Source organism: Tamandua tetradactyla, chromosome 2 (genome assembly GCF_023851605.1).
Source record: "Tamandua tetradactyla isolate mTamTet1 chromosome 2, mTamTet1.pri, whole genome shotgun sequence".
In the NCBI taxonomy this organism is placed as follows: Eukaryota; Metazoa; Chordata; class Mammalia; order Pilosa; family Myrmecophagidae; genus Tamandua; species Tamandua tetradactyla.
In genome coordinates this window covers 206,746,280-206,759,164 of record NC_135328.1, presented here as the reverse complement: position 1 = coordinate 206,759,164, position 12,885 = coordinate 206,746,280, and the positions used below count along the sequence as shown (strand labels likewise).

The window sequence follows — 12,885 nt, the reverse complement described above, 5'->3', positions numbered from 1 at the left end:
TAATGAGATTAATCTTCCTTTTCTTTTCACCATAGATGCTATACTATCAAGTTCTCCCTGAAAAAGGAACTTTTTCTCTTTTTAATTAATTAATGCAATCAATTATTTATATATCATTCATTCTTATATCTATTCAGCAAGCATTAGTTGAGAATTCAATATTTACCAGGCTCTCTACTAGGCATTTGGGATATGAAATGGCATAGTCCCACAGTCTCTGACTCAAGGAGCTCAGAGTCAAATCCAAGAGACACACAAAACAATTCTAGTACAATCTGATAAGTAGCTCAGATGAGAACTAGAAGAAGGGGTGGTCAAGAAAGGCGTCCTGAAGGAAGTAGCTCTTGTAATAGCAATGCCCAGTATGGCACAATGTTGCTCTTAAAGTATCTAAGAATAAACGAATAAAATAAATGGGTGAAATAATTCAGCTCAATGAACATTTTATAAAAGATCGTACTGCCCAAGGTATTGTGCTCTGAACTGGGAGTATAAAGATGAAGAAGGGGAGGGGGGGCGGTGCGACAGTGACGGTGCCTGCCCATGCAAAAAAAAAAAGAAGGGGCAGGTCAGGCCCTCAAGGAGCATCTAAAGAGATGCTTCAATACAACGTAGAGAATCCTCCGGAGTTGGTAAACCCATGGGACATTAATAGAGGGAGGGAGGGGTTCAGATCAATCAGTGTAGCCTTCCTTGTATGAGGTCATTGACGTTTGGATATATTCAGCAGATAGATGAATGAGAGCCACTGACAGGTTCTAAACAGAGGAATTATAGGAAAACTTTGTATTTGTTTGGAAGGACAAGTATTGTATGATCTCACTTAAATGAAATAGCTAGACTATGCAAATTTATAGAGACAGAAAGAAGAGGTACCAGAGGTGGGGATGGGGGTGGGGAATTGGGAATTTATGCGTAATTGGTGCAGAGTTTCTGTTTGGGGGATGGAAAAATTCTGGAATGGATAGTGAAGATGGTAGCACAACATTGTGAATGTAATCAGCACCACTGGTTTGTATACATGAAAGTGGTTAAATGGGAAACGCTGTGCTGATACTTGTTACCACAACATATATATATATTTTTAAATTTGTATTTGTTGGGAGAATGGAGGATGGAAACTGGGGAAGCAAACTATAACCAAAGACGCCAACAAAAAGGATAAACATATGAATAGGAACCTTGAGGTAGACGTTTGATCTGGAAATATGACAGTGATTTTATTTGCTCAGGGAAAGTATGTAGCCTGAGAAGTGGACTGATGGAACACTGAGAACCATCACTCTTTAAAGAGCTGGTAGAGAAAGGGCAGACCTGGAGGGCACCAAAAGAGATGAGTCAGAGGAGGAGAACTAGGAAAGAAAGTGTGTTACGGGAGTCAAAGGAATAAAGAAAAGGAGGAAAAGCAGAGGATCAGGAAAGAGAGCAATTGTATTGAAAGCTGTACAGAAGGGGAAAAAAGTGTCCATTTAACTTGGTAACAGGTGACCTATGCCAGAGCAGTTTCAATGTTAATAGCGCGGGCGGGAGTTACATTACAGTAAATGAATGAATGAGTGAACAGAAAAAGTGAAGAGAAGAAAATGAATGAATAAATCAAGAGCTGTGTACCCTCTCGACCTTGAGAGTTCCAGGGCCAAGGTCGGGAGACAGTGTGGAGGAAGGGCCTTGCAGACAGGGTTCAGGATGCCGCCGAGGATGTCAGTCTCGTTAGGCGCGGCTCCAAGGTCAGGGTCACCTCGGGCCTCTTGGCAGTCTGTCACCTTAACGACCAACTGACAGAACCGGAAGGGACGACATCTCGCGATGCTTGGAGCGCCGGATCCAGCCTTCCGAGCCTAGGAACCGCGGGTGGGTCTCGCGAGACTTGCCGGGAATCGGAGCGTTGGGGCCGGTGGTCAGGAAAGCTGGAGCGGCGGGCGGGGAGCATGTCGGATTCAGAACTCGGCAAGAAGTGGGACCGGTGCATGGCGGATGCGGTCGTGAAAATAGGTAAGGGGCTTCTTGCCCCTGGCAGGCCCGGCCCGGAGCCAAGTAGCCAGTGCAAGTCTCGGCGAACCAGGAGGCCAGAAGGGAATCCCCGTGGGAGGTCCGGGTGCCCGACCCGCGGGCCGGAGGCCTTGGTCCCGGCTTGTTCCAGCCCCTCTGGCCAGGGCGGGCTGTCTAAGTCCGGCGCGAGGTCACTCGGGACAGGGGACACTGGCCCAGAGAGCTTGGGACGTGTGGGAGGGGTTGAGCCGCAGCCCAAAAGAGGTGGTCGTCGGGTTGGCAGGTGGCTGGAGCGTTACAGAGGGCTTCCAGTGGAAAACGTTCTGCAGAGCACCGCCTCGTGCGTGCCCACGGCTAGAAATTCTCCTCCCTGGTGCCACAGCTCCCGCCACAGGCCTTGGAACCTGGTCGGAGGCCATGTAACTCCTCAACGGAAACAAAAGTGCCTTTTAAAGAAGGTCATCAAAGTATTTTATAGGCACTGCCAGATCCTAATGTGAATTTCTCTCATTCCCGAGTTGTAATTTGATGTATCTGAATCAGATAGTCGGGGGCCTGAAATTGGAGACTTAGTGATGATGATCTGGAATGAAAACTACGCTGAAAAGTAAGAGGTGGTCTGATGGGACTCCGAGTAGTCTTTTAGCATGTGCTCAGTGACAGACACAAATTATGAAGTCACAGTGGAGAGGCGGGAGTTGGCAGGGGGAGGGCGCTGGAGAGAGGGAAACCAATTTATTGAGCCTGTGCTAAGTGCCAGACACAGTGCTAGGTGCTCAGCTTAATTCATTATCTCATAAATAATCTTTCTGACAGAATCCAGAGGTTATCCTTGAGCTTATTCTTATGCATTATATAGTTATCACCTGTTTAGTTAAGGTATATTGGAGAGGCTAGAGGGAACTGCCTGAAAACGTAGAGCTGTGTTCCAGCAGCCGTGTTTCTTGAAGGTGGTTGTATAATGATATAGCTTTCACAGTGTGACTGTGTGACTGAAAACCTTGTGTCTGATGCTCCTTTTATCTATGGTATGGACAGATGAGTAAAACATATGGATTAAAAATAAGTAATAGGGGGAACAAATGTTAAAATAAATTTAGTAGATTGAAATGCTAGTGATCAGTAAAAGGGAGTGGTTAAGGGTATAGGAAAAAAATAGGGGAAACAAAGGCTAAACTATATTGGGTAGATAGAAATACTAGCAGTTAATGAGAGGGAGGGGTAAGGGGTGTGGTATCTATGAGTTTTTTTCTTTTTATTTCTTTTTCTGAATTGATGCAAATGTTCTGAGAAATGATCATGGTGCTGAATATACAACTATGTGATGATATTGTGAGTTATTATTATATACCAAGAATGGAATGATCGTATGGTAAGAATGTTTGTGTTTGTACGTTGTTATGTTTAAAAAAAATTTTTAATTAAAAAAAATATCTTTCTGAAAGTGATGAAATTGAGAGTCAGGTGATGGGATTTGCCCACAGTTACACTGGTAGAAAATGACAAAGTTTGAAACTTAACTCAGGTTTTTCTGACTTCAAGTCCCAGACTCTTTCTATGATGCTAAATTTTTATTATCTAAATTTGACATTTTATTATAGAATCTTAGGGTACTTAAGAGGATTTAGGATTGTGCTCTTGAATGAAAATACTGGGAAAGAAATAAGATTGTAAATGCCATGAGGGCAGGGATGTTTTCTGGTGTGTTCATTGCTGTATCCCCTGTTCATAGAACAGTGCTCCATGAAAATTGTTGAATGAATCAATGTATGAAGTAATTTCATTAAAGTTACTCCTTCACCTGGAATTCACCATTTAGCAGCTTTGTGTTTTGGGGTGAATTATTTAACTTCTCCATGCCTGTTTCTTCATTTGTAAATTGGCATAATAATAATTATTACTCATTGTACTGGTTTGAAAGGATGTATGTCCCCTAGAAAAGTCATGTTTTAATCTAAATTCCATTTCATAAAGGCAGAATAATCCCTATTCAATACTGTATATATAGACCTGTAATTAGATCATCTCCCTCGAGATGTAGCCCAATCAAGAGTGGTTGTTAATCTGGATTAGGTGGTGACATGTCTTCATCCATTTGAGTGAGTCTTGACTCGTTTACTGGAGTCCTATAAAAGAGGAAACATTTTGGAGAATGGGAGATTCGGAGAGAGTAAAGCAGAACGACATAGCCATGAGAAGCAGAGTCCACCAGCCAGCAACCTTTGGAGATGAAGAAGGAAAATGCCTCCTGGGGAGCTTCATGAAACAGGAAGCCAGGAGAAGAAGCTAGCAGATGACGCTGTGTTTGCCATGTTGCCTTCCAGATGAGAGAGGAACCCTGACCGTGTTCACCATGTGCCCTTCCACTTGAGAGAGAAACTCTGAACTTCGTTGTCCTTCTTGAATCAAGGTATCTTTCCCTAGATGGATGCCTTTGATTGGATGTTTCTATAGACTTGTTTTAATTGGGATGTTTTCTCAGCCTTAAAACTGTAAACTAGCAATTTATTAAACTCCTTTTAAAGGCCATTCCGTTTCTGGTATATTGCATTCCAGCAGCTAGCAAACTAGAACACTTATCTAATAGAGTTGTGAGGTTTGATTATCACTTATTAGGAAAACCCACCTATGAGGAATGGGTTATTCTGAAATTGACCAAAGAAATACAGTTTTTATTCTTGTTAATAGTTTTTACACTTAAGAAAAAATTTAACACCTAGGTATGAAGTGACCAAAGTTAGTATGGGTGTTGGAAGTAGAGCTGAGTGAATCACCCTTACCCAGCTTCACCCAGCCTCACTAAGTTTGCAGCTTTGGGTAAGGTCTCTTATCTATGAAATGGGGACAGAGACAGATTTATCTGAGAAGATTAAGAGGATTAAAGGAAGTAAAAGTATATAAAATATGTAGCACAGTGTGTGCCACATATGTATTCAATAAATGGTGGTAGTTAGTAATAGTTATTGATAATATTGTTGTAACCATCCAAGGCCATGTCACTTCATCCTTCAGTGGGTAATTGGGGGTGTGGGTTGGAGCATACATGTCAACTAATTAAATGAGGCCAGGTGATGTATTATGACAGGTAAAAGTGAAAATGAGTGATTTAGACTCTGCTATTGTGAAAGTGGAGTGGTGGATGGAGGTCATCCAATAAATTTGCCAGGGAAATGGAACTTTGTCTGACCTTTGGAGAAATGGTTTGGATTTGGTAGTCGAAGAGTGTGGAAAAACTTGGGCAGAGGCTGAATTGAACTTTTACTGAAGAAACTACAGTGCAGAGAGGTTTATAAGGAAGCCAGATGTGGAGGAGCTGGGGTTAGAATCCAGGCATTTGTATATCAGTGCCTCTACTCTGTAAAGAAAAGGGTGTTGGGTTGGGTGGCATCAGAATTGTGACAGGTCTTAGATTCCACTTTATCTTGACGACTTTTGAGCTGCCTTTAGCTTTTTCACATGCATTCAGCACCTCTGTCTTAAAATCTATTACTTTTGGCTTCCAGGGCTCACTACTGAAAAAAAGCCTAGGCCATTGTAAGCAATAAATATTTATTGAGCTATGGGTGAGTTAATGGGCAAATAGAGAAGCATAGGCATTTCACTACCCTTAATAAGAAAGTAACATAAATGGAATTTTGGTAAGATTGGTCTGACGATGTTTTATAGACAATAGGTTTGAAGTAGAGGAGGCTAGCGGTGCTGTGAATGTGAAGTGATGAAGGTCGGAACTGTTAGACTGCAAAGGAATGGGTATATTTGAGAAACCTCTTTTTCCCCATTTATAATGCCTAGGCCAACATGGTGCTGGGTACAAAGTAGAAACTCGATAAATGCTAATTTCTATCTTCCTTTCCAACTGGTTAGCTTTGGCTCATCTTCATTTCTTTTAAAGTTAACTCCAAGCATAGACTCTGAGTGAGTGGTAATGTCATTGATCAGAATTTGGAGGTAAAAAAGAAATGTTGCATGTGAACCTCATCTGTACCATATAACATATAAGGCTTAGTAACTGATTATGCAGGGTAGAAGGAGAGAGTGAAACTATAGTAAGAAAAAAAGTCATGATTTTATTTTCTACTTATGTGGTTGAATTTGAAAGTGGTGATGGAGAAGACGAGAAATGGCTTTGAATTTTGAGGGAATAAATGAGGTCATATTCTGGAGTTTGTCTCTTTAGGGGAAATGGACTTGGAGAAATAGCCTAAGAGAGATGAGGTGGGAAAGTGTCATTTTGGGAGGGATTCTGAGCGGTTTTTTTTTTTAATGTTCTACATATATATTCAGTAATTCTCAGTATCATCACATAGTTGCATATTCATCATTTCTTAGAACATTTGCATCAATTCAGAAAAAGAAATAAAAAGGCAACAGAAAAAGAAATAAAACAATAACAGAAAAAAAGATTATACATATCATACCCCTTACCCCTCACTTTGATTTATCACTAGCATTTCAAATTAAATTTATTTTAATATTTGTTCCCCCTATTATTTATTTTTATTCCATATGTTCTGCTTGTCTGCTGACAAGGTAGATAAAAGGAGCATCAGACACAAGATTTTCACAATCACACAGTCACATTGTGACAACCATATCATTATTCAATCATCCTCAAGAAACATGGCTACTGGTACACAGCTCTACATTTTCAGGCAGTTCCCTCCAGCCTCTCCGCTACATCTTGAATAACAAGATGATATCTACTTAATGCGTAAGAATAACCTCCAGGAGAACCTCTTGACTCTGTTTGGAATCTCTCAGCCATTGACACTTTGTCTCATTTCACTCTTCCCCCTTTGGGTCAAGAAGGTTTTCTCAGACCCTTAATGCTGAGTCTCAGCTCATTCTAGGGTTTTTCTCAATCCCTTGATGCTGAGTCTCAGCTCATTCTAGGATTTCTGTCCCATGTTGCCAGGAAGGTCCACACCCCTGGGAGTCATGTCCCACGTAGATGCGGAGGGTGGTGAGATTGCTTATTTTGTTGACTGGAGAGAGAGGCCACATCTGAGCAACAAGAGGCTCTCTTGGGGGTGACTGTTAGGCCTAAATTTTAAGTAGACTTGACCTATCCTTTGTGGGGTTAAGTTTCATATGAACAAACCCCAAGACTGGGGGCTTAGCCTATAGCTTTGGTTGTCCACACTGCTTGTGAGAATATCAAGAATTCAACTTGGGGAAGTTGCATTTCTCCCCATTCTCACCATTCCCAGAAAGGGGCTTTGCAAGTACTTTTCCACTCACTGATCGAATCACTCTGGGATTCATCAGGGCATCACTCTGGACAAACCAACAAAATCTCATGTCCTACCTGAGATTCCAAGTGCTTATGGTGTTCAATCAAACTGTCTACATAAGTTATATTAGGAAATGTACCAGTCAAAATATAAATTTTGTAACAAACATTTTTTGCTTTAGTCTCACACATAAGGTGACATTTAAAAATATTAATTACCCTGAGTGGTTTTTGAAACCATGAGGATTCAAAGAGTGTATTGGTTCCAGTTCCTGTGGATAGTGAGGTTACAGAACTCTTTTATATGTATTCTTTGGCTACCTGCTTTTTTGGCACTTCCTAAAATGGGGGTAGAGACTCAGAGAGTGGCAACCTGCTGTAGAGTAGATAAGAGGTTTGGTAGAAACTTTTTTTTTTTCATTTTTGGCAACTTCAGATTTTTAGCTGCATATTGATAATTTCATACTCTTTGGCTTGACAGAGACTGAAAGAAGCCAAGGTGAATGATCAGACTGTTTCCTTCCTAAGCAGTTATCTGTTTGGTTGCCTTATATCTGAAATGTATCATTCTTTTCCCACCAGTTTGTTGAAAAATTCTAATTGTAATTAACATAGCTAATTAATATAGATAGTGTACAGCTGAGTTAAGTAACGTTCAAGTGTGTACTTTAGGTAATAGTTCTTTAAAAAGGTGTTCTTCAGGGATCTTCTTATTGCTAGGCTTGAGTAATATCTTAACAGAAAATTCTTGTGTGATTTTGTCCTATAGGGAGAGATTCATTTATTTATGAATTTCCTTCCACATTGATACCTTAAGAAAAGCAGATTTATCCCCACATAAATTCTGGTTTTAAAATATATTTATTTATTCTGTGTCAAATAAGAGTGGTGGTTTTTAATGCGGTTTCACCTGATGATAAAGATCCCTTAAATTAAAAAAACAAAACAAAACAAACCACTGGCTTCCCTGAAGTTCGGAAGGAGCTACTGAGTGATAGGCACAATGAACCATTGTTCCTTACTTGCCCATTTCTCTTTCTTCTCCTTTCAGTCATCCTTCCTTCCTTTTTTTTTTCCTCCCCCCCCCACATTTTCCCTCCTCTCCTCTTTGACCTCTATTCCTGTTTTTGCCACTGCCATCCATGTACATTGCCTTGTTCATCCATAAGTTTTGGCATTAAAGCACTTAAAAGAAAAATCCTGTTACCATTTAAATTTCTTAGTGTCCTAATTGTTCTGTATCACGTCACTCATATTTCTTTATAGCACTCATCACCATCTGAAATTCACAACTTGTTTCTGTATTGGATTGTTCTCCTTACCAGAATGTAAACTTGATGAGAACCAGAGACTTTGTTCACTTGATTCCCCAACCCTGGCACGCATTAATTATATGTTAAGTGAATGATATATAGGGCTGAGAATTTTGTAGACTATGCTCTTTGTCATATTTGCTGCTCCGTCTGTTTTTTAATTGAATGAATTAGCATTTAAATTTTAAAATCCAAGTAAAATGTATTTCATGTGAATTTTTGCCAGTTTACATGTTTGATCATGTGTCCTTATACTGTTGGGACTTTCACCAACTTTTCATTTCATCTGGGGGTGTAAATTACTGTCAATAGATCTTCATAATGAAGTAATATTAGGAATGTTTGAGAGTAGTCAACCAAGAAATATAAACCAGAGAGCACTTTTGTATTTAAACAAGTAGTGGGTGATGTTGGTTTAAGTGGTACTGCCAAAGCCTTATTGCAGGAAATTAAAAAGGAGTGAAGAATATTACATTTTATGAATGGCATGTTCCATTAGTTTTATGGGAATGCGTCATTAATGGTTTTTGCTAATTTTGTGTATTTATTTTTAATTTTTATCAGATTTATTGAATGCTCTGGTTTTTTTTCTCCACTCGATTCAAGGGTTGTACCATTTATTTTTCTTGTGTGTACCAAGTAATTTGTCTTCTATGTGCCCAGAGCATGAATAAGTCATATATTCTTGTTCATGAGAATAGAAGGCCTAGTATCTTGCCATTTAGGAAGCTTAGTGGTTATGGTCTTTCCAGAGCTGATACTCTCAGCTTGTGTTTATTACTCTGGACTGGATGGGAAGTTATGTCAGTTTTCTCTTTCTAAGGGAAAACAAAATCCTGGGAGATGAGAAAATCACACAGCCTGAGTCTTGCAGGGATACTGCCCTGTAGGTTAAAAATTTCTAAGCCCTGCAGATGTGGGCCCTGGAAGCACTGCCATTGTCCTCAGAATCCTGTTACACCACCCTCCTGAATGCTGGAGGCCTGTGCTAGCAGGCTGTGTGGGGCTTCAGAGGACAGATTTGCCAGAAAATCTGATTTCAGCACAGGAAATCATGATTCATGATTCATGAGGAGGACCTGGGAATCCCTAACGTGATTTAGGAAACTTTCAAATTGGCTGTGTTGCCCCCATCCCTAATTCTTCTTGCATTGTGAGGCCAGAGTAAGAAATATCTAATCTACTGACCTATGAATTGGCCAATAATTCAAGCGACCATAAATCTACTTTTGGTCTCTATGGATTTGCCTTTTCTGGATATTCACGTAAATGGAAATACACAATATATGGTCTTTTGTGACTGTCTTCTTTCATTTATCATAATGTTTTCAAGGTTTATCCATGTTGTAGCGTGGATTAGAACTTTATTCTTTTTTGATACCGCGTAATATTCCAATGTACTTCATCCGTTTATAGATGTTTAGTTGTTTGTACTTTGGGGCTATTATGAATAATATTACTATGAACAAGTGTACAGGTTTCATTTTTCTTAAATATGTCTGTAGGAGTGGAATTGCTGAATTGTATGGTACCTCTCTGTTTAGCATTTTGAGGACAAGCCATTGAATTTTTTTTCTCCCTACAAACTCAATAGCCTTTATTTTTTAGAGCTATTGTAGGTTTAAAAAAATTATACAAAAAATGCCAAAGTTCCATATAGCACCCCCTCACCATGCAGTTTCCTCTATTAACATGTTGCATTAGTATACATTTGTTAAATTGATGACCCAGAGTGATTATAGTTATATTATTAACTAAAGTTCATAGTTTACATTGGGATTTACTCTTTGTGTTGTACATTCTGTTTGTTTTTTAAAATTTTCTTTGTGGTAACATGCAACATAAAATTTCCCATTTTAACCACTTTCGTGTTTGCACTTCAGTGAAAGTCATTGAATTTTTTTTAACAAATTTGTTCTAATATATATACAATCTAAAATTTCCTCTTTTAACCATATTCAAATAATAATTCATTGTTGTAAGTTACATTCATAATACTGTACCATCATCACCACCATTCATTACCAAAAGTTTTTCATCACCCCAAGCATAAATTCTGTACTAATTAAGCATTAACTTCCCATACTCCATCCCCATCTCCTGGCTCTATGAATTAGCTTATTCTAGTTATTTCACAACAGTGAAATCATGTCGTGCCTGCCTGTTTCACTCAATGTGATGTCTTCAAAGTTCATCCATATTGTTGCATGGACCAGAACTTTGTTCCTTTTTATGACTGTATAGTTTTCCATTCTACATATATACTGTATTTTGTTTATCCTCCATCTGTTGGATTGCTTCCATTTTTTTTGATGCTTGTATATAATTCATCTATGAACATCAGTGGGCAGATATCTGTCTTGAGTCCCAGCTTTCAATTCTGTTGGGTGTTTTGGTTTGTAAAAGTTGCCGTAATATGATATACCAGAACTGGAACGGCTTTTAAAAAGGGGAATTTAATAATTTGCAAGTTCACAGTTTTAAGCCTATAAAATTGTCCAACCTAAGGTATCCAGGGAAAGATACCTTAATTCAGGAAAGGCCAGTGGGTCAGGAACACCTCTGTCAGCTGGGTAGTCAGTTGGCTGGCATCTGCTGGTCCCTTGATGTGGTGACTATATAGAGGTGGTATTTATAGGACTTGGAATATGGACTGGTGAGAGAGAGGGGCCAAAGAAGGGGCCAAGTTTATGTAAATGGAGAATAGTATTGTCACTGGCTGAAGCAGAGAAGGAACCTAAGTTATATTTTGTAGTTTGTTCTCTAGTATATTGTGAGCTAGGTCACTGGTTATGTGCAGCTCAGTCAACAGAGCTAAAACTTACGTCTTTGCCATGCATTATCTTCCTGAAATAAAGGACATGGATTTGTTCCTTCCTTAAAGAAGTTAGACAGTAAACAGTTTAGCAGCTGACCTACCTTAGAATTGACAAGCAGCTTTTGTGTATTAATCCATTAATCAATTAAGTATTGTTAAATTGTTTAAAACCACTCTAATGTAAAAAAGATACTATACTGAAAGTACAAAAGGAGTTTTGTACTTTGAATAAAGTTATGGAAAAAGAAAGCACCTTATTGTTTTTCTTTAAGTTTCAATTTATCTGATAAATGTGGGGGTTACCTCAAGTATTGGTGGCTCACCAAAAATTGCCCTTTGGTAGCCTGTGTTTGCAAACTTTTTCATTTCATAGAGTGATACCAATGAGGCTAAATTAAAATACTTCAAAGATTTTAGGTTGTTTATTGACTTGGATTTCAAATTAATACATGTTAATTGTTGAATTGGTAACCATCTTTTGTTTGTTATATGTATTTCTAAGTGTTTGGAAGAAAAAATACTCTTTCCATTTGCAAGTAATACCTTGCAGCGGCAATATTGAATAATGGAACATTCTGATCTTGCTAGAGGAGAATTTTCTGTTAGCATTACAGAATAATGTAATTAGGCCCTATGTGGAACTTGAAAACATATTTAAATTTTTGCTCTGGCTGTGGTTTTATGCTTTCTTAAAATGTGGCCTGAAACAGCTTATTAGTAAATATGCTGAATTGCTTTCTTTGGCAAGTGTATTTCAGTATTAAAATCCAAGTAAAAATACAAATATTTACTTTAAAAAATCGTTTGGTGTGGTAATATTTTTACTATGGTCATTGACCCTCTAGTGAAATGCTAGGGCTGTGTGCTAGATTGGACCCTGTTTGTTTAAAGACCAACAAGGAGAGAGGAATCTAGATTAATTGAATGCCTGTTATATGCCATTGTATTTGGTACACTAATATGTTACACCTTTTTTATTCTCCAAAATTCAGTGAGGAAGTATATATTCTCCCTGTTTTTCCAGCCAGAAAAGTAATACTCAGTGAAATTCAAGGTTATTTATTCCAGGTCACAAGAAGTAAATTGCTGAGCTGGAATTAAAACTAAGTTTGTGTCTACAGGTCATATTCTTTCTACTACGTCTTACTGCTTGTCTTAAATTTGAACAATTTTGTTTACTGATTTAAATTGAATTTATTGAAATAAATGAAGAGTATATAAATGCTGCATATGAAAAACAATTTGGGAGATTGCAGTTTAGGTGCAGTGAGGTCCTTGAGTTCTCTTATTGGCATTATTGAGCAACAAGTTAAGAGCTTTAAGATCTGGAACCAGCCTACTTGGTTCCACCACTTATTAGTTGATCCTGGCAAGTTCTTAACTTCTCTGTTGATCAGTATCATCACTATAAAGTGAACATCAGTATAATTCTTCATGGAAGAGTTGTGGTGATTAAATGAGTTTGTGCATTTTAGAGGGCTTAACATAGAGCCTGGTATAAGCTTACATGCTCAATATGTGTTTATTTTATT

At 38.6% G+C, this 12,885-nt stretch overlaps 1 protein-coding gene across 1 annotated transcript in view; it reads left to right on the top strand.

Annotated features, from left to right (window-relative positions):
- Positions 1-1,847: 1,847 nt before the first annotated feature.
- Positions 1,848-12,885, top strand: part of MICOS10 (mitochondrial contact site and cristae organizing system subunit 10) — a 53,232-nt gene continuing 42,194 nt past the window's right edge. Inside the window, exon 1 of the mRNA XM_077151052.1 lies at positions 1,848-1,992. Coding sequence (XP_077007167.1) covers positions 1,929-1,992 — 64 coding nt within the window. The 5' untranslated portion in view covers positions 1,848-1,928. The remainder of the gene's footprint in view (positions 1,993-12,885) is intronic.